Below are 27,774 nucleotides of genomic sequence, written 5' to 3'. Positions count from 1 at the left end.
GCAATACTGTTGGCTAATTAATTTGCGATATAGGGATATTCGCAGCGGTTTCCTTAAGTATATTGGGGCTTGGGTGTACCAACAATTATCGCGATGGCAATAATTATTGTCAGTGTTTTGTTCGTCTAGCAAGGAGGCTAGAATACTTATGTTTGGGTCAGTTTGTTGTGTTTCATTGTGTTCGGTCGTTCTCTAAGATTATGTACTAGTGCATTTATGAGTGTGTCGCCAATTTTGGATTTCTTTTGTAAAGGATGATCGGTTTCATCGTGAATAAATTATTTAGTGTTTGGTCTTTTTCTATTTCTTCCCAGTTCTTCAGGAGTGCTTGTTTGATGTCTTTTTGTTTTGATGTGTGGACTATATTTGGTAGCAAATATCAATTTATTTGTGTTGTTGTTGTGCGTTTGTTTGTGATTTAAATGTGTTCTTCGTGTAGCGTACTTAGTAATTTGTTTCCGCATTGATGTTTGATATTTCTTGTTGTGGATATTCTCGCAGTAATAGCTTTTCATTAAATGTTTTGACTTTGTTGTTGAAGTCTTCTTCATTGTTACATGTCCTCATGTACCTTAATGTTTCGCCTTTGATTAGGCCCTTGAAGGTTGATTTTGGATGACATTATTTTCTATGTAGGAACTGGAATGTATCTGATGAATGTATTTTGACCTGTATAAGGTCAACGGCGGCTAGACGCTACCAAATGATCTAGGCTAGGACAGCGTTGAACGTAATGTGAACGCGGACAAAAGATTAGCTTATCTTCTCACATTCTGCCGGATTAGTTCTGGCCGGCCCCGGGCCTAGATGTGAACCCCATATAACTGTGCACTGTAGTGTACCAGTTAAAATTTGATTAGCAAGCGAAGAAATGGCTGGCTGCGTATATACTTCGTTAAAATTATGTGATTTTGCATGCCAAGTCCAATGACATTGTGTTTTCCTCTCTTTTGGTTGCGCAATCGTCACCGCGTTTTCAGCTTCCTGTCCGGAGAGAGACACGTGACAATGAATTTACAATGTGGTACATACCGACAAAGACGAAGTTCATTCAGACGCCGTGTTGCGTACGTTAGCTTTTACGTTCCGTACTGCATGTTGAAGTACGACCACAGTCCGCCTTGAACATGGCATGGAGCTAAAAACGGACAGCTACATGAACGCGGTTTCCGACCTCAGAAGCACCAGTGCCGGGCTAACTTTGTGTTGTGTCAGGTTAGAACCCATCGTTAGGCTAAACTAAATATAACACCTGACAATATCTGGTATCTAAAACGATTTCCTAATAGTAAGATAAAAAGTTGGCGAAAAACTGAAATAAATCGATTCTGACACGAAACTTGAACAATTCTAAAAGCGACTTGTTTTGGCTTCGCGAGTACCATGGAGGCGAGTACCTAAAACAGATGTGAATCTGTGACCACGCTGATATTAAACTGAATGCGTCATTCTAAAATCGCGACGGTCGAATTTTGTACAAGTAATGAAATGCGTGAACTTCAGTCAAACAGTTGAATATCGCGTTGGCTGATATGTGGAAACGAGCATTCGTCGTTCTCCGGTGGCGACTGTCCGTTGAACTACTATAATAACGACGATAGACAGACCAGCAGCACGCTGTTTTTCAGCGTGATTGAGTTTATCCACAGGAAAAAGTAGTTGCTGATTCGAAAAAAGCACGTTCATGGTTGTTTAATTTTTTCAAGTTCATGGAAATTATTCTATCATTTTCAATTTTGGTTTCTTTAAATTTACCGCATAAGTTTATAATTACCTAATAACAATTCAATCGCAATGATTTTAAAGCTATACTGACATGAATTTGTGCTATGAAATATCGCATACTTTTCAATCGAGATTGATTTCGACCCTGGACTTCGACTCACTTCATGAGCAGTCCGCCAATAAAAGTTCAGTTGATCGAGACAAATTATGCTCTATGATTAGCTCCGGTACAGATTGAAAAACAAATGCTAGATATATAGGACTAATACATTGTGTTTACATTGTAAATCACGGCATCATTCTAGTGTAATGTAGCAAAACTTTACGTGCATTACCCGCATCACGTTCCCTCTGTGCCCGCATAGAATTTACAAAACAATAAGCTCACTTTTCCAAACCGGGCAGAGCAGACACCGGCGCGATTTTGTCGTTATAAAATTTCGAACTATTGGCATATTTCTATTAAATTTCTACTGAGAGGAATGTTGCTCGCCCAACTGTCGAAACAAAAATACGTCGCAACCATTTTCACAAAAAAAGACTGAGAGAAAACTTATGGTGACGTACAGGAACGTAATCTTCATTGCATGCTTTACGCGTAAACCGTAACGTAAGCGGGAACAGTTTTGGTTGCCGGACTTAACTGGGCATTTACAGACGTTAAAAATCATCTGACATTTTTATCATCAGTCGCAATTAGTTCGGAGCGGGATCAATTTGAATGTCGGACTTCATTAGGTGCAGACAAACATGTAAACTGTTATCAGAAAAAGACGTAATTTTAGGATTTTCGGAGTAGCCTAGTTTGATTAGGGCGGGGTCAGTTTTGAATGTCAGACTATTCTTGACCGCGGAGTGACGTCACTTTCACCTCACGCACGCGAGTGAGGTGAATTGGGATTTGACTATACAGGACAGTGAACAATGCAGAAATTATGTGACAAAGGACGGAACTCAGTGTTTATCATTGACAATAATGTTGAAACTTTGAATACAGGTGTAAAGGTCGAAAAATCCACACTTCAATATTTTGTTCTCATGGCAGTGTGACGCAAAAATGACGTTAAAAACCGCAAGTTCCCGGATGTCCGCGGTCAAGAATACTTTGCATTGAGTCAACGTCATTTGTTAGCAGACACAAATGTACGTTTTGGTTTTGGTTTGGGCGGGCGATTAATTTTGAATTCTGGACTTTATTTAGCAAACATGTAAAGACAAAGACGTACTATTTGGATTTTCGACCGTTATTTGTTTTATACGGGAACAGTTTTATAAAATACGTGTTATAGGAAAACTAGGTAAAAATAACGTAGACTACAATGAGCAGCCTCTCAGTTGTGCGCAAGATGTATCACCAGCTTTTGTTCGAAGCTCAGTTTAGTGTTGAATGAGTATAAAGCGTTCTGCGTTACAGTCCTCGCTTGCGACCATTTCCAGTTTACACCTTTTCAACGCATCGCGATGGGAAACTGGAGTTTTAAGCCTGACTGTAACTCTGACAATTTTAACTGTTCTCTCATTCTCGGCCATATGCTTGATATTTCGCTTTTGTGGACCATGCTTTTGCAATCGACGGCCGGCTACCTTCAGCATGTTTAGTAGCCACGACATACTAGTACTTCCTGCCGGCAGCTGGGAAGAAGACTGACGCATGCGCACTCCTCCGGATGGAATTAACGTAATCTGCTTACGCTCTTGAGATAGCCTTGACTAATCTGGAAACCGTTAAGACATAAGAAAAACACGGCACGCGAACTGACCTACAATGTTCATTTTTGTTAAAATTTAACTCATTTCCGAGTATGTTATGGTTTCAAACTTATCGTCCACTCAAAGGCCATATTAGACAGATTCAAAATTTACCATAAACAAAAAATGACCAAAATCACTCAAGGAAGGTGGGTCTACCCCTTAATTTTACCCAATGTGTGTATATCATACGTACTGTGATCTGTGAAGTTTGCAAACATTACGCTCACCTTATGCATGACATTTAGATCGCTTTCGCATATAACTTTGGTGAGACTTCAAAAAAAAAGAAACACTATTACAGATGCTATATTCTAATTGGGTGCATACTGTACTGGCCGAGTTTGCCCACTGGCTGACTTCTCCAACTGACCGAGTTCGTAACTGGCCGAGTTCTCCCACTGACCGAGCTCGCAACTGGCCGACTTCTCTTGTATTCAGTCTGCACTGAACATGTTTCTGTGACAATAAAGTCCAATTTTTCGTGTCAATTTTGCTATCACAATTATTTTCAGAGTGTTATAGACATTCATATGATGCACAAAAACTTCAGTTTGTCTCCTTTCCTTAATCGTACAGAGATGTGACACAGAAACCTTATCGGGCTAGGGCAATGAACTTTTGTGAACGTAACTCTCAACTGGCTGATAGGCTTTCATATGTAAAATCAACGTACGGAAATTTACGCGTGGTATTGTTTCAACAGCATTTCATTGAAGCAGTTCAAAAAGTATCAAAATCGAACTAAAATTAGTTTCATGCGTTTCACGTTTTTTCATATCATTATTTTTACTTCCGGGTTTACGAAGCTCTAAAAAGTCTAGGGTCGGGGGGATAAAATTGAGGTAGGGGACGGGTAATCGGAACAGGACACCATATTTTGTTTTTTGGCCTTATCTGGTTTAGGTCTGATTGGAGCTGATGTCTACAACAAAGCTATTTTCATCATTATAAAGTGTACGGGGACCTGTCAAAATGCCACAAGTCTGAATCTTAGGCTGTTATTTCTGGCTTCCAAATACTGCTCAATATCAGCAATGCTTCTACTCTGGAATAAAACCGACGCGATGTGTTCTACAGACTCAGTACGTCCAAGAGATCACGTGATGACGGTACAAACAAACCTACATGTGCACTAATGCGTATGGAAATACACATATGTCTTTGCGTGTTTGCGCACGTGGGTTTGTTTGTACCGTGGTCCTTTCGCATTCCAGGTTTGACCTATTACAAGTATGAACATAAATGAAATGAAATGAATCACAGTATAGCGGAGGAAACTGTCTACAATGATTAAAATGAAGAGTTGACTTACTCTGGCATACCACAGATTGGGGGCTGAGTTGTGATCAAGCCTTTCTTTTTCAATTCACCTTCTAAATTGCCCCCTGCCAGACACCATAGGTAATAGATCTCAGCAATACTTCTGCTGGCCAAATGATCCTCTTCCTCTGAGAAAAAAAAATGGAGTGGACAAAATCAAATGAGAATTTTGCTGTGCAACTGTTCTGATAATGAACTCTACCACTGACAATGTATTTGTAAAATCTACTCTTGCACAATATCAGATGTATAAAAATCTGGTGAAATTCATATTGTTAAAAAAATTTTTCACGATCCAAAGTGTGACCAAATTGTTAAGATGTATGGTGTCTTAAGATATTGCGTATTCAAATATTCAAGGAGCTATGGAGATTAGGTCTGCATTTTACTTGAGAACACCTGCATTTTTTTTTGGACATCACATTTTACACAATGAATTTTTCAGTTCACATACAATACAGAAATACCATGGGCAGTATCTTTTTCCTAGCCAGTCAATGAAAGTATGAAAATAAAACAGTCTGTCACATAACTGTCATGATGATCAACCATGAAAAAGCCTCAAAGTATGCACAATACAAATGTATTGCTTTTACAGTTTGAACAAAGCACATAGTTGATTACCTATCTGTGAATTTTCATCATATTCGGGTATTTCTAGTTTCTCACAGCGTAGCTTTGTTGAAAACAGCGGTATGGGTTCATCATACGGCTCTTCTCTGTCTCGATTTTCTTTGAATATTCCATTTTTCAGCAGCTCACTTGGACTGGGTCTGAACATAATGTTTGAAAGGGGAAAGTTTCAACTCATGTTAGTTTATGAGACAGTGAACGGTACTGGTCACAAAACTGTGTGTGTGTGTGTGTGTGTGTGTGTGTGTGTCTGCACTTTTGTAGATCTGTATGTGTGTGTTAGTCCTAATACTGCACATGATGAGTATTATCAGCAATGTCTTGAAATAATTACTGTAAAAAACCTTTTTATGTGGTTTAAAACTATTGAATATACAGTCAAGAAAACAATAGGTTTCAAAAGTTTAGATGTTAGTGGAAAATTTAGACTCCCTTGATACCTTTCTTATACTTACTGCAGCATAAATTCTGACATACAATGACAGGCTCTATAATTTCACACACTTTTTCTGACATTCATGTACAAGTATCGTTATGATGAAGTATGCAAACTTCAACTCACTTTCAAACCATATAATTAACCATTTGACTGTAGTGATTTCAACAGACAAGTTTCATCAAACCTGGCTGATATTGTAACTAAGGTATACTGATTGAGACTACAACCTAAGGATGGAAACCAAATCTTCTTTGAATATGAGTGAATCAAACACTGTAAAACTAACCTTTTATTAGGCAATACTGCCAGGCAAAGTCGTATTAAAGTGTGTATGCTTCCTGGCATTTCCTGTGAATGATAGACACAGAATATGAACAGATGCTTGTCAGTGAAGAACGCTGATATTACGCTGAATAACTGAAACCATATGTGATTTTCTTGCAATAAGTCTGGTACAAAATGTCACAACATAGCTACTCAATGTCTTCCGTTCGACCTACAGCTACTGCAAGACCAGTATACTACTTTAATTACAGCAATTAATCTCTTATAAATATCAGACCAGTTAGATCAGGTTAATAACTTCATTTAGAAAGAGAAGCATGTTTCAAAGAACATAAAAGAATGACCTGGCAAGGTTAGAATTTTTTATTCAACTAATTTTATTTAAAATATTCTTCCTTTAGTCTTCATAACCAATGGCAGATATGAGAACAAATTTCAGATTATATTTTGTTTGTCTAATTGACTTGATTTGCTGATCCCGTGTTTGCATTTGCGGGCCAGAAATTGCCAGAAAAAATTTTTGGGTAGAGTTGGGACTTCACATTTGAGAATATCTATTGTACGGATTTCTCAGTCTTGGAAGCAAAATGTTTCTTTTTGCCTGTTACCTTGTTAACCCCAATGCCCTGTATTACAGGCCCACACCCACCCTTTATGACAATAGGTTATAGACCAAACAATGGTGACGAAAAGTTTGACCCTTGAACCTTGACCCTAGGTAACCTATAACATCACACATAGATTTTCAATCCAACCAAGATGCAAAGGGTTAGTACATCCTTCACCGAACATTACCAAAACATCCTTTATATTTTCATGAAAAGTGAGAAACAAAGGAAAGCCAAGTATTAGGCAAACATAATTTTCACGGTAGAGTGAAAAAAACAGCGTACCTTTGCTTTGTTTTCAGCGTTGTGTTCTTTCATGATGACGTCCAATGGATGTTCATTATCACCGTGCTTGGCAAGAAACAAAACCTTGGCAAAGATCTGTGGCAGGGTGAATGATGGCCATAGCTGGCATCCCAGGTAGAGTTCAAGCAGGATCATCCCAAGAGACCAGACGTCTACTTTAGGCCCTGACTGGGACACCGCTGTCCCAGACTGTGTTTGGCCGAGGTGTTCAATGAATCTTGATGGTTCCGTGATGATGACTTCTGGTGCTGTGTATCTTGGGTAGCTGAATGGTCATGGAAACAATAACATTACAATTTGTAAATATGTGTCTGGCTACTGCACATCATCTTTTGTGCTTCTTCTTTTTTTGTTTAAATTGTTTGTCTCCTAGGAAATGTAAAAAGAGGCAATGATTTAATCGGTAGTACATGGACGTATATGAAGGCGTATTAACCTACTCACTCTTGATTCATTTGAGAGAACCAGTCATTTGCCATTTTTAGGGAACTTATTTGAATTTTTTATCGTGTATTTGCAAAACACTTGAATGGTTTGTAATCCACTGATCATTCAAAACTTCCAAATCAGTTCAAAGAAGCTCAATGTTGTGCAACAGATTTGGTTTAACAAATGTTAGGGACCGTCTCAGATTGTCGCAGAAGTTCAAAAAGCGAAATTCATTCGTTTAGGGGGGGGGAGGGGTTTGACCTCCATTCAACTAGTGAACTTCACTTCGCACTTTTATTTTGTGATCACAAGTTTTCAACTTTGTAACTGTTTCCATCTCGTTCATTCCCCAAACACAATTTACCGATAGTAACATTGTATCCTAAACCTTCATTCATCAAATTATTCAAAGACAAAAGTATCATTTTTTAAAATGTGCTATTTATAAGCGTCTGCTCTAAACAAGATGTCTATATTCTCACTTGTCATGCACCTGGTCATAGTCGTTTTAATATGATTGAACCACAGTCCCTCCACAAATTGAACACGCCTGGGCCCCCATGTCGAAGTTTCTCGCCGGAGTGACTCTAGCTATATGTCTACCTGGTGAGGAAAAACACCATGTAAACAGACTGATATAACCGAAGCCCAAATTCGCTGTAAGGAATCAAAGCAAGTGTCTGCGACAACGCAATCAAACAGCCAATGCATACTGGAACGGCCAGAACTGGACAGGGTTTCCTATAACAAGTGAGGGATATCCGTATATGAGTAAATCGCCTGAACCGTATGACGATTACTCGGATGTTACTGCATTTGCAAGTGCATTATGGCATTGCAGACCAAGCCTTGGTTTGTTAATGTTGTAATGTGGCAAGGGGAATACGTCTTTAGTAGCTATAGCAAATGCAACATTGTACTCTCAGGCAGACATAAACATTTCGCACTTTTGAAGTTTCGTTTAGGGGGAGGGGGAGGGGGTTTTGATCTAAACGAAGAAATTTCGTTTCTTGAACTTCTGCGACAATCTGAGATGGTCCCTTAATCAGAAGGACATTTTTACATTTAATGTGTTTGATATTCTTTGTTCAGTTTAGAATATATTTTACAAAGAATGTGTGGAGAACAGACAAATTTAGAGTGGGAGATGGTAAACGGGATTATAGAGACAAGATCAAAGTTTGCAAAAGATGCACAAAATAATAAATTACAGTTGCTGACCAATTAATTTTCTGTGATAAATTTGTGATATTTTTATCAAACTAGAACATATAATGGAAGCATAAAGCTGGAGCTTACCCTATTGGAAAAGTGACGTCAGCACCACCATCACTCATGTAGTATCTGCCGAACCCAGACAGCTTGACATGACCCTGAACGTGAACGAACATGTGATATGTATCATCAGTTTAAAATTTGGGAATGTATTTATTTTTGTCAGGGTGCGTTTTTGGCAAACTAGACAAACACAATGTATATGAGACTTCCGCAAAAAATTGAAATGCTTAAAGCCCCAGTGCTGTAACTTCTGATGGTTTTTCATTATTTTTCTTTTAAATCAATTGCAACTTCTTATCCTACTCCCCAAAGAATGTTGAAACACCCACTATTTAGCTTGTCAACTTAGCGTCTATATGTGTAAAATGCATTGTTATTGTTTACATTTGAATTCTAGTCCGGACCAGAAGTCAGTTTTCAACAATAACAATGCAGTTTACAACCATAGGGGCTGAGTTGAAAAGCTGGATACTGTGTATATCAACATTCTTTGGGGAGAAGAACAAGGAATTATGGTTCACATTCAAAATAAAAATGGTGAAATTATCATCAAAAGTTAGCAGCACTGGGGCTTTTAGAATTTTATGAGAAAATTACATGTATACCTAGTCACAACATTATCAGGAGTCACTGCCTTTTTAAATCAACCAAAAATGTATATTGACCTATTGTAAGATTTTATCGTAAAATCATTTTACTTTTCTTTCGAGGGAGAAGAGATTCCAGGTGTCTGTTTAGCAGAAATTGGTAGTAACAGAACATTGGTCACCTTACATGGTATTGAACCTTTTGATTCACTGTGCAGCAATAAATTTTCTTGAAAAATAACCTGTAAACTGATGTTTGAATAACTACAGTTTTCTTACCTCTGGATCCAGTAATATATTGTGTGGTGCTAGATTCCTGTGAGTTATTCCATGTTTATTGATATGTGCCAGACCCTGTAGGGTTTCATAGGCTATGTGCAGTATTTCCTCTCACTGAAAATGAACACATGCCAATTACAAATATGAGAAATACACCGTAGGAAAGCTAAGATCTGATATGGAAACAGCAAATGTGCTTTGAATCTGCTTGAACTACGTCTGAGACTCAGATACTGGTCTGTCACTCTCAGGAAATACTGAAAAATTACCTTTTAAATCTTAGTGTTAAGTTGCGTGTGTTTGTGTACGATGAATTTGTTGGCAGCTTAGTTTAATTAACTTCTGATGATGTTGGCATTTGAAAAACCAAACATATAACCATAGACAGCAGAAGCTCCTACTCTCTATTATAAATCATATGTTATTTCATATGATTATTCTGCCATTACCTTTTGAACTTTCCCAAAGCTGCCTCACTTTCAAGACTTCTCCTGTAGTATTCATGAACCACTATCAGCCTCTCTGTATCCACGATCAAAGTGAAAGAAACAGTGTGATAATGCATACAACGTTAGCCGAGATTTGCATTTTCTATTTGGAAATACAACTTTTGCAGTCTCAAATGAATCTTTTTTCCAAAATTGTTATTGAGGTACACTTTGTCTAGGAAGTCATTTGATCAAAATGAACTTCAACATATAAGGAGTTATAACATTACCTACTGTATTAATATTGTTCATAAAAGAAGCCATACATTTGGAAAAATGCTTGTCAACTCATAGAAATTTCTACCAACTAAAGATGTCTGAATTCAGCCAGCTCTTGCTATCAACATTGTTTTTTGTACATAAAAAGGGTATACCTTTTCACCACCATGCTACTTTCAATCCATATTTTTTCCAAACTTTTAACAAAATGTACAAGTTTACAAAAGTTTCTCAGACTGCTGGGAACATAAAAAAATCCCTAAAGATTACCATCTGTAAGATATCCAAGCTGCCTCTGTATAAAAGATACAATCACATTTATTTTGGACTCGTTCTCTGCAAAGATTTTTAATAGCAGGATTAATGTTTTCATCTTCCGAAAGTTCTAAATGGTAAGAATACGACCATAGCTATAAATTGTTGTGTCTTACCATGTTTCCCCCTGACCATGTCAACATACTGACATAACCTCGGGTACGTGACTGTTTTCAACTTCTGGAATTTGCCAAGGATCCTGATGGAGTTCGGTGTGAGGGGCAGCCCATTTGCTCCACACTTGTCATTGGCGTGAGGTGATGCGAAGAAAGTGGATATTCCGAGTTCAGCCTTTCCTAAGGGCTGCATTTTAGGCTCTTTCTGCACTAATATCCTTTGGTACCACAGATAATCAATAGAGAGACGGGATAACAATGTTGAAATTGTTACATTGCTCGCACGACACTGACAACTTCATCTCTCAAAACTTCCTCCACTTTCTCGCACTTTCAGTCGATAGCGTCTACCACCGGCGCTCCGATGGCCGCTTCGCGAAGCCCGTGTGATACTTCTTCTTCTTACTTTTATGTATCATTGGGGCTTCGCGACGCAACGATCGAAGCGCCTGTGGTACTATACAGGTCTGTTTTTGTAAATTGCTCGTACATTTCGAAGACAATGATTGAACAATACGAGACAGTACTACTATCTACGATTGAACGGAACACGGTCCCTCCACAAAAGACCGTGAACGGAATGACGTTGCTCTTACACTGTACAGTAAGGAAAGTAATTAACAGGAAACGTCAAAGCGAAGCAGTCCGATCACAAGGTATTTCTTGAAAAGAAGCGAACTGCTTGTGTCCTAACCGTGGGCAAAATTTGATTAACCATAAGTATATACAAAAGGATAAAAATTGCGAGAGAAGATAATTTTAGACAAGCACCGCCCCTTTTGTTATGAGTTGCTTTACGACCGCGAACGAGCTCGTTAGTGGAGTCGCTTTCTGCAACGAAAATACCGAACAATGAGGGGGTTATTAGTGAGCGAAATTCCGACATACTCTCCGTAATATACACGATAAAACTTCGACCTTACCGAAACACCGATGCAGAGACGAAGAGGTACAACACAAAGGGTGTTACATAGCTCAGCGCTAGCCACAACGTTCAGTGGGCGCAGCCATCTTGTGATTGAGTCTGATTACTATCCTGGATGTATGCGGGCGCTATTGATAGGGCCGTTCACAGTTTACGTCACTGTTCTCTCATTAATATGCAAAAATAAATATTTGTCCGCATTTTTAGATTACGCTTTTGAAAATTACGCATGCAAGAACGACGAAAATACATCTCAGTGGGCGACTGCTAGTGTAACAGTGAATACTAAAAAAAATATTCACGACTCAAAATACAAGCTGCAAAAACAGCCACGCATGCAACATTGATAAAATTTGTCCGCATTTCAAGCTGCGTGTCCGATGTCGCGCGCGTACAGCTCACAGTCCCTCGTGGGCTATTCAGCTCTGGGACTATTCGCCCTATAGACGAGTGTACATAAGCGAGAAACAATGTTTCTCGCTTCTGTACACTAGTCTATGGGCGAATAGTCCAGAGCTGAATACCCCACCAAACGACTGTGGTACAGCTATTTAGTAACAAACCTGTAACCGTGAACAAGGCTATTGATATTCTGGTTTTCAAGGCGGATATCAGACAGAACAGTAGATTGAGGGACCAATGTAACTTTGTTTCTGCACCATCATAATATAAGTCGGTCATTGTTCGGTCGACTTTTTCTCCCTTTAACCGAATTACTTTCCCCATCCATTGCTCACCCGAACACCTCTAAAATATTCAATCAAAGTGAAAAAAGGAATTAAAAGGTTGTTGAATTTAAAGCAGAACCCCATAAAGAAGTGAAAATTGAGGACTCAATCAAAATACAATAACCAAATGCGTAAGCCCTCTGAAGTCGTCCATCTACAATTTTCTCTGATTCTCTTCCGTATCAATCTTTCTATTTGATACTAGTGAAGAAATGCCTCTTTCCCAGCAACATCCGAAATTTTCAACGCCCCTTCTAGTCCAGACTGAATCGAAAACCATCAGCTCATACTTTTTCATATTCATTATGTTTATTCATTTACACTGATACTAGTGAACTTCCTTTTAAACATAGACAATCCATTTATCGACGACAAGTGTAATATCACTTTATTCAGAATTACATCAAGCTTTTATTTTTTCCGTGATTTTCTCAACATGGAAATTTTTGTCTTTGTTTGTTTTGTCCTCGTAACCAACAGTAAAAACGAAAACCATATCTTTCAAAACGTTTATCGACGAAAAAGTATCAAATGTTATCGACCAAAGCCAAGTAACGAATAAACGTTTCTGTCAACCGATTGAGTGAAACCAAACCGACCAGATTAAAGACTCGCAACAATTGTTCAAGAGCATATCATTCACAAATTTTCGTTATGTGGCATAAGCACACTCGAGTTTCGGAAGTTAAATAATCTATTCTTTCTGAAATTCCAGTTCAACCTTGAAAAATTCTGAAGCACAAGCATCCTGAACAATTCGCAACATTCTTCCTGCATCTTGAAAAGCTTATGCAGGTGTTGTACTTCTTTGAAAAAGATAAATTTATTCTGACAAAGTGGCAAATAAAACAAATTTACATAACTGTGAATGTGTCAAGCGTTTGAACAAAATTACAATTGCAACTTGTTTGAAAAAAATCAGTCAACTAAGAAGATTATCATATAATGCATCCAGGACGCATTCTTCTTCAAGTCTTACAAGGCTTGTTGTGTTGCAGGCGTCGTACGTCGAGGTTTATAGCTATAGCGCCCTCTTCAGATTCCTGTAAGTCTGATTCGTTTTTTTATTTGTTTGTTGTCACTTTCTTTCCTTTCCAGCTGATTGCACCAAGCTGCACATGTGGCGGTATCGGTGAAGTCCTTCACACCCCGATCAATTTCATGTAAGTTTTCTTGTCTTTATAATGCTGTTTTCAACTGCATTTTTCATCTGTACAACGTTCGTCGTCGTCTATTTTCAACATGCTGTTTGAAAAGAGGCACGACGGACCCGCCGATGTGCACGCAGCTGCATCGAGTTCCGAGCTCACTTGATGACATTGACAGCTGTGACTTTAACTTGTAAGCATGGTTACTGATCAGGGTCAACTGAACCTATTGTGCCTCCAAAATCCTGTGACCCCCTCAATTGCGTGGTCATCAACCGAAAGCGGTGTTTTTCACTGTTGTATAGCATGATATGTTCATCCCACCCTACATTCTTCAAAAATCCCGTACATGCAGTGTGTCAAAAGGAAGCCCAACTCGGTGTACAGTGCGTGAGAACTGTGGTCACAGTTTGGTGGTAACTTGAAAGAAAGTTTTATGGTGAAAATGCGGAAAATGAAGATATCTGACTAGCAAAAAAAACGCTATCAGACTTTTATTGGAATCACACTCTTTCGAAAGGTGTGATCCAAACCCTAACTTTCAAATGAGCATGGAACTAAACTCTATGATTATATACATATATACCAATAGCCAATACCATGCAAATCACACTGGACTTTGACAACACGGAAATGCTGTCATAAACAGAATGGTAACAAACTACAAGCTTGTATTAAGATATTTAGTTACCATAAAAATGTTCTTTATATGATTCACAAGTCCGATTCATGCCAACTTGAAAATTTAACAAAATTCTGGGCCAGAGTGGTATGTAGTACAATGTAGTTGCAAACTTGTAGCTCTATGGTGAGGCAGTCTATGGTTTTTATGTATTTAGGACTTCTCTTACCAGCTGGCACTAAAATGCCAAAGGTGCGCCTGTTTCCAAAATAAGCGTGACACAAATGCAGCATCATGTGCAAGGTTCTCGCGGTAGAGTTGGTAATGGTGGCTGCCAGAAACACTGCGGCCCCACGTTTAGTGTTTGTAGAACGCGATCGACAAGTTTAAACAAATACCAACCCCACTAAACAACACGGTTTAGTGTAGAGTAGTAGTGATAATTCAGTACAACCAAATGCAGTAAATATGTGGGATGTCACACCCACATTATGCTATGTGTCTGTCGCGCTTATTTTGGAAACAAGCACCCTTGGCATTGTAGCACTACTATATAGAGAAATCCTAAATACGTAAATACCATCAACAGCCATCACAATAGGGCTACAAGTTTGCAGCTAGGTATGTAACTGCTTTTCCCCAACCTTGCTGTTGTTTCCTGTTGCCAACAACTTTGCCAAGGACAGTTGTGGGCTACGGAACAGCAGCAATCCCAAACCATGCCAAAAGAACAAATAATGGCATTTGAAAGCCAGAAAAAAATGAAAGTTTTGATGGGCATTGAAATTCACATATTGTCCTTCATCAAGTTCAGGGAAAAAATTTTTCAAAAAAAAATTGTGAATTGTTTGCTTTTCTTGGTGTTACCCCATCAACTTTTAGGGCTGGAATATGATTTCTCAGTGTGTCCTAAGTTCCAATACAACTATACCTTTGGCACATTTCCAGTAGTTTTGTTCTTTGTGTCGCCATTGTTTTCAAAGTTCACGCCACTTAAGTATGTCATAAAACTCAAACTATGTTGCATCACCCAAACTTCTACCTGTCAATACAGTTGGTATATGTGTGAGGTCAGTGCATGGTCTGTTGACATGTTAATACTTTCCATTGTCAGCAATAGCAATTTACTGAACAGACACTCAGGCTGTGTTGACAAGCTGAATACTGGGTATTTTGACATTTCAAAGGAGGACTGAGAAACTGGTTTATACAAACTTCAAGTACATATTTAAAAAGTTTTAGAGATCTACAGTTACTGGTGCCTAGGGCCATTGTATTGTCAAGTTCAAGTGCATCTTTTGCGTTGACGTGTGAATTATTCTATCATCAATCAGGATTGTAGCTCGATCACTGTTAAGAATGGCAGCTGCAGATACACTCAAGCGACTTGAGCTGAGAGCCAAGCAGGCAGACGAAACCATTGGATACCTCAAACAACAGGTGGAAGCACTCAAGAAACATGCAGGTAAAAACAGATATCAAATCTTTGTCAGTTCAGTTTCATTGCCTCTGCAGTTGTGTAATGATCTTGTGATGCTGGTGAAAGCTCTGAGATACAATCACAGTATTCATGTCCATGCTTTGAAAAGATGTATGAAGTGCATGAGTCAGTAGTTTTAGCATTTTATGAATCCAAGTGTCTTGGCTGCTAGCCGAGATAGCTTCATTTGTATATGGTTGATACTCAAAAAGAATGTTTCAAGTGTAATACAGGTATTAACCATTTATGGCGAGCATAGAACTGTAACAGTTTTAGCCTTTAATTGGTGATTTGTTTGTGAGCTACTCCATATTTATGTACAGTGTTGGTATCCTGTCTGATTCACAGTGAGCTCCCTGGCCGATGAAGAAGTGCGGTTAGAAGCCGAGAATGAACAACTCAAGAAGGATATCGAAAATATGAAGAATAAGCTGATTTATCTGGAAACACAGAATGGCTGTAAGTACCATATCAACAATCTTTGTCTCTGTTTCACTGCGTCCATGTATGTATAACATGTCATGTGAGTGAATGTTCTTCCAATGACATTGCATGGTAAAGCACTATTTACTTTCACCAAGGAAATGAATGCCAATCATTTTTCTTGATGTTAAAACAGTTACATAATTTAAGTTCAGATTTTTTACATCCAGGACTAAAGAAGAAGTTTACTTATGCATGCCAAAAATTGTCTTTCTTGAAATGCAACAATTGAAATTGTTAAATCTCTTTTCGATGAATTAATTTAATTTTCAGTGCAAATTTTGTACTTCCAGTAATCACGGTTACTCAACTCAAAGGAACCGTATACTAAAGAAGAAGACATCATGAGTAATGCAAAAGGCAGACAAAAAGCAAAAAATGTTTGTAGTGAGAGATATGAAAATGAAATGAAGTAAAAACAATGGTTAAAAAAAGCTAAAATTACAAGGTTTTCCATAGTCTCTTGCTTTGATTGTAATTTTCAAAATCTTTCTTGTATCACTTTTGTTCCTACCGATGGTTAATGGGATGTACTGCATCTTCTAAGATCCTGTCCTTTTGAAAGGCACAGGAGCCGTAACTTTTCTTTTTTTTTCATGCTTTTTTGTTTTGTGTGTCAATTGCAAGTTCTTGTTCTACTCCGCAACACATGTTGAAACACCTAGATTTAGCTTGTCAACACAGCATCTATAAAATTAAAGTGCGCTGTTACTGTTTACACTTAAATTCCAGTCCTAACCAGAATTCTTTGTCAACAATAACAGTGCAGTCTGCATAAGTACAGGCTGAGTTGACTAGCCCAACATGGTATATATCTCAACATGTTTTGAAAAAGTAAACAAGAAACTGTAAGTCGATGTTAACAACAAAAATAGCAAAAAATCACCAAAACTTTCAGCTACTGAAAGTAGCTGAAATATGGCCCTGTTAAATGACTTCAGAGAACATGTGAGGTAGCTAATTCTTCTCTTTGCTGTTTGTAGTCAAACAAGTCGCCTTGCCAAGTGCTGCGGTAGCATCTGCTGTTTCCAGTGGCCCAAGTGCACCACCAGCCCAGGCAGCGCCGGCCAAAGAAGCTGCTAAAGCCAACGACAAGCAGCCAAATGAGAAGGCAAAGAAAAAAGGTAGCACTTGAGATACAATGTGCAGTTCTTTCAAACTACAGATTCAGGAACACATTTTTTCATCTAGAAAAATAACTACAAATCATGTTCCATATTGTAACTTGCCCCACTTCTCTCAGCACATTCCTCCATCTAAGTCTATTGGTTGTATTTTTCAGTGAAGTCCCTATTTATCTGTTTCATGTATGTGAAAAAGTTGGGTAACTCTGAAACCTTTTTTAAAAGACATCTTCAAGGCTATTTGAAATGTTCTTACAAGGAAAGATCTGGTGATTACTGGATCTTTGATATTTTGTATTGAATATTCAGAGTGTACTGGTAGTGAGCTAAAAAGAACTGGTCTTATTCAACAGGGCCCAGGGCTTTCTTAGGGCATCTCGAAACCTCTTTGGTCATCTTCAGTTTGCTATTACCCTTGTTTACAGGGTTCTGATTATAAGGTGTCTATCTTACTGTATCCTCAACACATGTTCACCCTTTGCTATTCATTTTCCTGTAGTTCAGAAGGCTGTGGTTCATGTATATGTTTTGAAAGCAATATTACTTTTTCCTTTAATTAACGTCACTCATGTTCCTTGCAGAGGGTAAGCCACAGAAACAAAAGCCCAAGGCAGCTGACGAACCAGTCGATGTCAGCGCTCTGGACCTTCGCGTTGGATACATCAGGAGCGTCAAGAAACACCCCGATGCCGACACCTTGTACATAGAAGAAATTGACTGTGGAGAGGAGAAGCCAAGAAATGTGGTCTCAGGGCTTGTCAAGCACTATGAGATCAGTCAGGTGTGTGTAAAAAAAAGGTGTCTTGCATATCCTTGGAACCAGAGTGGCAACTTTCAGCTCAAAATGGGAAATAAACAATAGTGAAATAAATTCACCTGAAAGTGGATGTTGTTATCAAAGACTTCCGTGATCAGTTTCTTACTGATTTCCTTTTGTTCCAACTCTGTAAAATATTGAAAACACATTTAATCTTTTTTTCTGTCAGACATCACTTCCCTATCTACCAAGCCAGTAAAAGGCTGTATTGAGCCAAGGCCATATGTATTTTCACCCACTTGGCTTGGTATGTTATGGCAGCTTTAGTCTGTAAAAATCATGTTTACAGTATCTCTGTCTTCAGGGACCTTTAAGTCTTTAAGGCTTTGTTTCAATGCACCATATGGGACATGCTTTACTAATTTTAATCAACTTGACCTAATGGTGAAATATGAACTTGGCAGGAAGGGGGTTAAATGGGTCATAGTTCAGTTCTATCTGATAAATATATTTATTTGCTGTATTTTTCAAATATTTTTGTTTTTTTAATTTTCCATACAGATGTCAGAGCGACTTGTCATTGTCTGTTGCAACCTGAAGCCAGCCAAGATGCGCGGTGTGCTCAGCCAGGCCATGGTCATGTGTGCCAGTTCACCTGAGAAAGTTGAACTGCTCGATCCTCCAGAGGGCAGTGTCATTGGTGACAGAGTTAGCTTTGAAGGTTATGCATGTGAGTAGAAGACTGCAAATTCACCAAAAGACTCTCTGCTAATGATAAACTCGGGCAGAAATCAAATTCAAGGGTTTACGCCAAGGTCGTTTAGTCACAAAAAATACACATGTCACTCTCTTTGAAGTTCCCATTATTTGTTCAGAATGTATTCATTGATGTTTTCTGTAAAATACTGTCTTAGTTAGATGTTAATACTGACATTTAATAATCGCTAGTTTCCATCAAATCACTATCTTGTCTACTGTACTGTGCTGGCAAAAGCTGACTTTTGACTGCATTATATCTTTTTACTTTTCAGTCGGTGACTACCCTCCACAAATGAATCCCAAAAAGAAGATTTGGGAGCGAATTCAACCAGATCTTCAAATGAGTGATGCTGGAGTTGCCACATACAAAGGAACACCATTCAAAGTGGAAGGCAAAGGTGTCTGCACAGCGCCCTCTATGAAGAACTCTGGCATCAAATAGTGTTTTTAAATTTTCCTTTGATCCTGTGGTGTTGACCCCCCCCAATACTTATTGTTTACCCTGTAGCCCCAAAAGTGCATGGTTTTCATTCCTTTCCTTCATTCCCACATACAACTTCCTTTGTACCTCTGCATAAAATGACACACAGAGCCTGCTGGATTAGCTTTCCAATGCTGTGTCTTGGCTGAGAAAATTTCTAATATGGCCACCGCTGTCATCACCAGTTTTACCTCCAAAATAAAATCAAGTACATTTGATAATGATTGGTTTTTGTATCGCAGTGTTATATCAAGAACTGCACAATGTTAAGGAGCATCCAGGCCCGTTCCATGTGCAGGGTGGAATATGGACAGGGAGGGGAAATTACCTCTGCTTGAAATGAAGCAGTGCCACATGAGGCAATGGTTATCCAGTGTTATCAGTTTCCCATTGTTCTATGTCTTCACCACTGAAACCACTTTTCAAATAGCTCTCAAATTTGGCATGTACGTTGCTTGAGTGACTTGTTTGGCTTACTGGCACATTAATAAGCTTATCATACCAGGCAAACATTAATCAAAGTACAGGTCCAATATCTAAAAGGTCCAATATCTTACAGGTCCACCTGGCCCATCTAAATTCATAATGTGATCTGTAAATATAATTTGCGTATCCATGTGATGAACCTGCACTTTCATCTATTGTACAGGAAGCCTATAATAGGTTCATAGTTTTCCAATACCTTTATATTTACTTCAGCACACTTCTTTTAAATATTTTGTGTCGTTTGACCTTTTCATTGCCCCTCAAACATCCTTACCCTGTCGTGATGTACCAATATTTTCAGCCCTCATAAAATTCAGCAGGGAATAACATATTTAATGCTATAATTGCCAATTTATACTCAAATACCTTCAATGTTCTAACTTTGTAAGATGCAAAACTTTCCCACTGTCGTCTTCGATGACAACACTTTGAACTTACATGTGAAAGTTTCAAATATTTACCTCTGCAATGTTATGTTGACAGTAATGTCAACGCCAACATTTTGTACACAGTGCATGAATTCTGATTGATTCATTAAACCAATTGGTAGTTTGGAAAAAGAGAATTGCAAGACCTGCTGACAAAAACATCTTCAGGGAGAAATAAATTGTCTGAATATTAAATACATTTTTAGAGTAGGAGTTGTGCAATTTGTAGTAGAGCTAAACAACACTGAAAGTTGCTAGTGGCTTAAATCTTTAATATGCACAATGAATTTTATGCTGTAGACAAGACCCCATTCTCAATAAAACTATGTCAAGCAAATGTACAATTTGTGTATTTGAAAAAAAAAAAAACGTTTTTAGCTGGATAAAATATGTTATTTTTAATGGTCTTCCATGGTCATACAGATGGATCGCCCTTTGCTACAAGGATAAAAGTTAGCTGAGACTATTGAATTAATGTGTCAATTTGAAATTGTAAGATGTAAAAAAATCTGCAAATTTGAACGGAAGTCTTCCTTTCGAGGTACAAAGCTCCTCGGGGACAAAAATTCAGGTTCTTAAAATTTCTTCAATACTTTCCTGGTCTACCACTTGTGAGAGCTCTCGAAAAATCTTCACAGTCTTAGATTTTCAAAAATCTAAATTGTTATTTTTCCTCATAGAATGAAGACAGGGATGGCAGCCATTTTTAATTTCAAATATCAGTAAATGTTATGTAATTTGTTTCTGGAGTACCAAAACTTGCACAGTGACCCCTGATTTTTATTCTTGATTTGGTAAGAGAATGGGTGAGTTTCATTTAGGAAGGTTTGAACAAAAGTTTAAGTCTTTCACTGTCGAGTCACATAACACCCTAAACAAAACTTACAAACAATTAAAGTGTACTGTGTAGGTGAGGAGCTGCATAGGCACTTGTTAACTGATATTTGAAAAAAGAAACTGACCTGTGTTCTGCACATCCATCACATACAAAAAAGTGGAAATATGCATATGAATGCCTGTGATAAGAATTTAATTGCGTAATTAGGCAAGCCATTTTCAGCACTAGGCATTAAAAAATTTTGCTGTCAGTTATTTGGAAATATGGTCTAGTTATGAAATCCATCGAGACATTGTGTTTTTCTGAGTTTAAGATGTTTGGGCTTCTTGTCACTGATGTCAATGAACTTTGGATGAACATCCAGGCTAGCCCTTGAAATTTGATATTAAATTTGCATTTACAGGTATAATTGCAGCCATGCAACTGACAGGCAGATCATCCATGCCTTTGTCACAGTGTACAGATAAAACACTGCACCAAGGTTGTGATAGTAAACCTTTCGTCTCACAATTCTGCCGTTTTCTCAATGTTATCAATGCAAACACTCACTTTTCATAGATAACTCACGCACGCACCCAGAAGACTCGCAGAATGAAAAGAAATCTAGTTCAATGAACTTCGTATTGAGATACCTTTAGCTTCAGGGACAGCTTGTCCTTGCCTTTTAAAACTGTATTATCCTGCTATTCATATGTGAGAGAAATAGCTTCTAAACCAATCAAATGCTGCATTACTATACAGACTCAGGTTTATGTACTTGTACAATCAGATCACATTTCACAAAAGTGGCCTCCGTATGCAATAAAGTAAAACACTGATGCTTTACAAATCTGACCTTTTCCATTTGTAATATGTTAGACGATTCTTACATATTAAACACTTTTTCTCCTGAAATCGTAGGAACTAAGCTTCAGTACAAAATGATCGAATGTTGCAGCACAGGAAAAAGAGGGCTTCAATCCTTTGCAAAATTATCTCAGTGTTTAAATAAATATCTTATATTTCCATTTCAAAGTCCAGCTCAGTAGATTTGATTTCTTGATTAATGTTTACTTTTGGTTTTCTTCCCCTTTCTCTTTTCTGAATCTTCACCAGTGTATTAAACCTCATTAATTAGTGTAGTCGGCAAATGTGAAAATTATGATCCTTTTTTTCTTGTCAAGCTAAACCTGGTTCAACTGTACAATGTTTGGCAAAAGCTGGGCTAGCAGCTACCCTAAGGAGCATGATTACAAATATTGTTCTTTGAAAAAAACACTAGCAGATCATAACATCAAAAAACTTCTGTTTGTGTTATGCAAATGTGCACAGCCTGGCGTGAACATGAGTGGATGATGCCATATCCATCAGAAGATGGTCCCTGCCATATAACGTGATGAAAGCACCAAGCTTGGCACTTTTTCCCATGATTCAAAATACTTTAAGTAGAGGAAGCCCTAAACTGCAACTTCCTCCACTACTTTTGTCCGTTTTTGTAAAAGAATAGTGTGAGTTATGAAAACTGGCCTTTACCGAATTAAGCGACCCAAAAGCTAGGACGTATGAAAAAATTAAGCGATTCCAGAGGTCCATGCTAAACGGTGTGACAACACAACCCTAGGGGCTATGCCCTGACCCATGCTATTAGCTGCTCACATATCAGTGAAACCATTACATCACAGGGAAGCCAAGACCAACCAACAAACAAATATAAGAAAAAACAAATAAAATAATTTATGTAGCATATTGTTACATTCAAACAAACATTTATAAGTGCAAATGTTCCAGGTCATTATCTGAACAAATGCATTTGCATTTAATTGAAAAGTTTAACAAGCCAACGAGAACAAAAAACAGGTAAACAAAAATCAAAAACAATTTATACAAATTAACATTGCATAATACAGAGTAAATACTAACATTGACAAACGTAAGTTTTCAAGAATTTCGATGATTCAAGCGTCTTATTTCACAATTGCTTGATACTGAAATTGGAATGGTGTTATGACAATAATAATTAAACAACATTACAACAACAACTAATAACAACAATAACATAAGTGCAGCGCCACTTTTGGTTGATTTCATACCAAGCAAGGTACACGGTTATTTTATCGACCAGAGAGAGATCAAAGTCCTTTCCTCCACCCCAAATATTTCAACGATATACACGTAAATTAAAATGCCGCGGGAAAGTGCAGTTCGATGTGCATACGTGATCAGCTCTGGCCTGCAAGGGACCTTTGGCCAGGGATTGATATGGGGATTGATGCTTGTCAAGGTAGTTAGCGCCACCAGCGGCAAATTTTTGACATTATTATGATAATAAAGTGATTCATCTAATGACAACTTAGAAAGTGTCTTACGAAATTTTGGAGTCAGTTGCGAAAAAATACCATCGCAAGAAAATGACCGTTCTGCGCCGGACTTTTCACAAAAGTTCGACGTGAAGTTCGGATATTTTAATGACAATATAAGTTGAGCTGTCACGTAGGCCGGTCCAACAAAGCCTTTAGAGTGACCTTTGACCTTCAATCAGAAGACTCTACCAAGATTTGGACGGGGCAAGTTGCTACGCCAGGAGGTAAGAAAATTGCTTAAAATCGTCTAAAATGGCGTGTTATTTCGAATTTACGCCATGCTTGTATCTCGAGGAGCTGTGTTATGGCTTTGTGAAAGAATACGCTGTAACTAATGAAATTTGTGCAAGTGTATACCAAAGATGTTTGTCGCGCTGGGCCGTGTGGTCTGTTTACATCTTGCTCACAAATAAAACGAAGGTCACTCGACACGTTTGAATCAATTCCATGGAAATAAACAAGACTCCAGGATCCGTTCCAGGGTCGGTAATATTCCATGGGTTGAAGGGATCGTCGGCATATCATAGACTCTGTTTTCGGCGAGGAGAGGATTTCATCGAGACGGCGGAAATATAATATTACATACCTTAACATCAACGTCCATTGAATGACGTCGATGTCTCAAAATAAATCACAATGAAAAACTTGCCGACACGTCGGTGAATGTCGACAGTCCATCAGTTTTTATTGCGATCAGTGACGTTTTTGTTTGAATGACGTGGTGCGTCAATGTTGTCTTATACATTTGCAATGGGGAAAAGGCTTTATATGGTTGATGGCCAGGGAGTTTAACGTTTCTAATGAAAAGTTTTCGGTCTCTAATGGCGCAATACGGTGGCCACTTCCGTTGAACATGAGCTGGCGATTACGTCCATTTCCGGTGTAGTTGTCCGATCTATTCCTTTGCCTGTGTATCGTAATGTCAGTCAGAACAATCGACAGACAAACACCTCCATCAAAGGCAAGGATAGTCTGTGTAAAAATATGTAGTATATTGAAATGATTATGGAAATTTTACGCCGTTGATTGTACTGCCTCCTTGGTTTGAGACGGGGTTTGAGATGTGTAAGTAGTATGTCACTATGTGTGGTTATCTCTGCCCCCCCCCCCCCCCCCCCACGAAAAAAACAAAAACCCGAATAAACTGGGAGCTTCAGCTTTGATGGGCAAATTCAGTTGACATTGCCGTTTAGCAAAATTTGAATAAAAGCCATTGGACGTCTAGCTTTTCAAGAACGGATCTTCACATTGCAAAGAATCATGCTCAACATGTATGTATCTTGATAAGAACTTAGCCTATATCATTTTGGAGGGTCTATGCCTATATATAGCCCATATTATGCCTATATCTTCATGTCAGTATTTGTTAGACTAATAAATGTTGCCTTATTTATTCACACTTTGGGCTATTTGTTGGACTAATATTAGAAAGCGAACTTAATTATTCTGATGAAAACTGGATTATTAAACAAACGACAGGCAAGGCGTCAATGGCCAATAAACTCGCCCATTCATGCATGGTTCATCCAATTGTTACAATCAGCAAATTATGAACAGAGCTGTAGAATGACTGAAAAGGAATAATCAGATATGTTACAACATTTCAGTGCTATGTAAATAGATGCTTTGACACCTGTGTTACTTTTGTCCATTATTGACTGATATTTTTCAGAGGTTTAAACTGATATTATTCTCATTATCCATGCACCATGCCAAAACTGAAGATTACTCATGCTTTATAATCGTTATTGGTAAGTCATTGCAAGTGAAGCTCAGTACTGTATAAACAAATTATGTCTGACGCAAGCGTGTGCAGATAAAGAGTAGAATGAAATTTTGGTGAGAGATTGGTATTTGCATAAAAGTGCAGTGAGTCCTTGTGTCATAAGCAGTGGAAAAGCATAAGCTCAACTTGTCAATAGCTGCAGTGATGTTTACTATTTTAGTACATACATGTATTTCCCTGAGAGTTGCCACGATCTGACCGTAGAAACAGTACATAAACCCTACATAATATTGAATTCCATGTATGTTGACATTGTGATATGTACAAAAGTACAGCATCGACTGCATCCATGCAAAGTTTTCCATCAACATTGTGATAGAAATTGTATTTTTTGGAAACCCTTGACAGAAGAGCATAGAAAATGTCTGTGTAATTTTGTACTCCTTACTGTATGGCGTAACTTTCAATAATATTATTGCATGTACTGCCAGTTGATCAGGATGGTGCTTTTAGAATATGTACAGCTGTATTTTTTTTGCTGAAAAAAATAAACAACAGGCGAAGGGATAGAGAAAAAGCGATAGCAATTTGTCACAGCCCACTGACTTCTGATTGTGTAATTTTATGGAAACTCTAATTTCAAAATTTAATAGGCAAAGTGTAATACACGCTTAGAACAATATAACATGCTGTCAAATTTAAGTTTGAGTTATGAGTACTTCCTTGACAGCATTTTACACAGATTTCTCCATGGAAATTACCATGGAATGATTTTGTGCCACTGTAACTGAGAGGAAATACAGCTTGGGATTTAATTTCTCGCAGAGTAATTCTGTTATTTTATGAAAGACTGTTTCAGGGAAAGTTCCCTGGGGGCGCATTGCAACATATGTAAATAGTTCAGGTATGTAAGGGTGCCGGAAATCGACAAGTGCGGGGCCAAAGTGAGGGCCAGCACAATCAAAGTGCGAGCGAATGTGAGGGCTTGAAGTGAGGGCTCTCACAATCGAAGTGCGAGCAAATGTGAGGGCTTGAAGTGAGGGCTCTCACAATCAAAGTGAGAGCGTATTTGAGGGTTGAGACATGCGAAAATCAGTACTAAATTCACCTTGATCGAATGAAGACTTGTGATCAAAGTCACTGCTAAAAGCGCGATACGATCTCCACTTGGGTGTAAACGGCGCAGCCCTGTGTATGAGCATGCATGGAGCTACAGCATCGATCGAAGCTTCACGATATGAGCGAACGGCTAATAAAGTACATGACGTCCCTGACGGAAAAAAAACTGTCAAACACCGTAAAAATATGAATGAGGCATTTTGTAATCTTTACATCGTTGAGTTTCTTTAAGAATATAATGTCTGGCTGATTTTTAAAATCGGCGACTGACTGATCGAGCAGGGATCGCACATTCAAAGTGCTTGTCAAAGTGAAATCAAACGCTATATGTGCGACAGGCAGAAATATTAAAACATCAGTCATCGCCATGATTAGGTTATACACTGTCAGGACTGAAAAACACTTTCTTGTAAAGCTTTTAAACTTGAGATAAGCCCATCGGGGGATTATCGTTATTGAAATTAATGCCATGACAATAATGACACACGACTGATCACGTCGTTCAAAATCTCAAGTGTCTCTCGACACTCATGAAGGCGCGACTTTGCACAATTTTTAAATAACGGGTATTTATAATCTTGTATCGAAGTTTGACATATCGACAATTTTGGGACTATAGAATCGATACTAGAATCGAATGAACTGCGGTTGTCCCATGGGAAGCCGCGTCTGTGTAACCGCCGATGTTCACCGGCGTTTTCAGGGACTGTAATATCGATACTACACGATACCAAAATTGCTTGGAGCCATGGCACGCCCGGTCTGTTAAATCGACGATATTTACCCGATATTTATCGGCGATTTGGGGATTCTAATATCGATATTAGACGATACTTGAATGACTTGCCCTGTGCCTCGGCACGCCGGATCTGTGAAATCTCCGATATTTACCCTATATTTTTCGGCGATTTGGGGACTCTAATATTGTCGGGAATGGAAATCCGACAGAAATGATGCAAAACAGATAATATATTTCCTGTTTATTATCCAGGGTTCTGTACACATACTAATGACGATTTCACAGCGTCAGTTTATCTATTAGTTTATTTGTTAGTTAAATGAAGCCATAACATGCAAATCTGACCTTTCCGTTGTAAATGTCGACTTTGACATTTAACTTTGGTCGTAGACCCTTGAGAAAAACTGTGATCTTCATCGTTACCAGAACATTCACCATGACTGGTATCAAAAAACCCTCAAAATTCTGTGTGTCATTACTCGGAACGTGCCTTGCAAGAGCAAAGTGTACATATTCAGAACGTCAGTTTGATCGTTAATGAAATTCAGTGTTAAGTACGAAGTATTGTTGTCGGGGACCGCTTGGCAAATAAACGTAATTTATTCCAAGATAGATCGCACAAAAATTAAAAAACAGTAGTTGCCTGTCCCGTTTTTCTCGAGGGTCTATGGTTTGGTGTATATATAAGCTTAGAAGTTGAACCACGGAATAAATGTGTGTTGTAGCAGAATTACAGAACACATCGTGTCTGCTTGTCTGTCCATCAGTCACACCAAGACGAATTTCCCTTCGCCACAAATATCGATACTAAAC

The 27,774-nt window shown here is 38.3% G+C and overlaps 3 protein-coding genes across 3 annotated transcripts in view; 2 read left to right on the top strand and 1 right to left on the bottom strand.

The window, feature by feature from the left end:
- LOC139131008 (TBC domain-containing protein kinase-like protein) overlaps positions 1-10,163 on the bottom strand; it is a 35,563-nt gene extending 25,400 nt beyond the window's left edge. The window contains exons 1-7 of the mRNA XM_070696906.1: positions 10,091-10,163; positions 9,642-9,755; positions 8,797-8,870; positions 7,048-7,333; positions 6,156-6,217; positions 5,422-5,570; positions 4,790-4,925 (exon numbers count right to left, since the gene is read on the bottom strand). Coding sequence (XP_070553007.1) covers positions 4,790-4,925; positions 5,422-5,570; positions 6,156-6,217; positions 7,048-7,333; positions 8,797-8,834 — 671 coding nt within the window. The 5' untranslated portion in view covers positions 8,835-8,870; positions 9,642-9,755; positions 10,091-10,163. The remainder of the gene's footprint in view (positions 1-4,789; positions 4,926-5,421; positions 5,571-6,155; positions 6,218-7,047; positions 7,334-8,796; positions 8,871-9,641; positions 9,756-10,090) is intronic.
- Positions 10,164-13,522: 3,359 nt separating this feature from the next.
- On the top strand, positions 13,523-20,544 carry LOC139131003 (aminoacyl tRNA synthase complex-interacting multifunctional protein 1-like). The gene is made up of 7 exons (XM_070696897.1): positions 13,523-13,595; positions 15,537-15,667; positions 16,031-16,141; positions 17,149-17,289; positions 17,871-18,070; positions 18,608-18,776; positions 19,078-20,544. Coding segments are annotated over exons 1-7 (924 nt in total). The 5' UTR covers positions 13,523-13,593; the 3' UTR covers positions 19,248-20,544.
- A 2,840-nt stretch (positions 20,545-23,384) lies between these two features.
- LOC139131002 (amyloid beta precursor protein binding family B member 2-like) overlaps positions 23,385-27,774 on the top strand; it is a 154,935-nt gene continuing 150,545 nt past the window's right edge. The window contains exon 1 of the mRNA XM_070696893.1: positions 23,385-23,601. The gene's annotated coding sequence lies outside the window, so the exon portion shown is untranslated. The remainder of the gene's footprint in view (positions 23,602-27,774) is intronic.

This window comes from Ptychodera flava, chromosome 4 (genome assembly GCF_041260155.1).
Source record: "Ptychodera flava strain L36383 chromosome 4, AS_Pfla_20210202, whole genome shotgun sequence".
Taxonomy (NCBI): domain Eukaryota; kingdom Metazoa; phylum Hemichordata; class Enteropneusta; family Ptychoderidae; genus Ptychodera; species Ptychodera flava.
This window is presented reverse-complemented; position numbering and strand designations above follow the sequence as displayed.

What these genes read in the sequence shown, in the direction of transcription:
- LOC139131003 (XM_070696897.1), top strand. An exon ending in AGCACTCAAGAAACATGCAG is followed by an intron (nt 15,668 to 16,030) that starts GTAAAAACAGAT and finishes TCTGATTCACAG; the next exon opens with TGAGCTCCCTGGCCGATGAA. An exon ending in AGCACTATGAGATCAGTCAG is followed by an intron (nt 18,071 to 18,607) that starts GTGTGTGTAAAA and finishes TTTTCCATACAG; the next exon opens with ATGTCAGAGCGACTTGTCAT.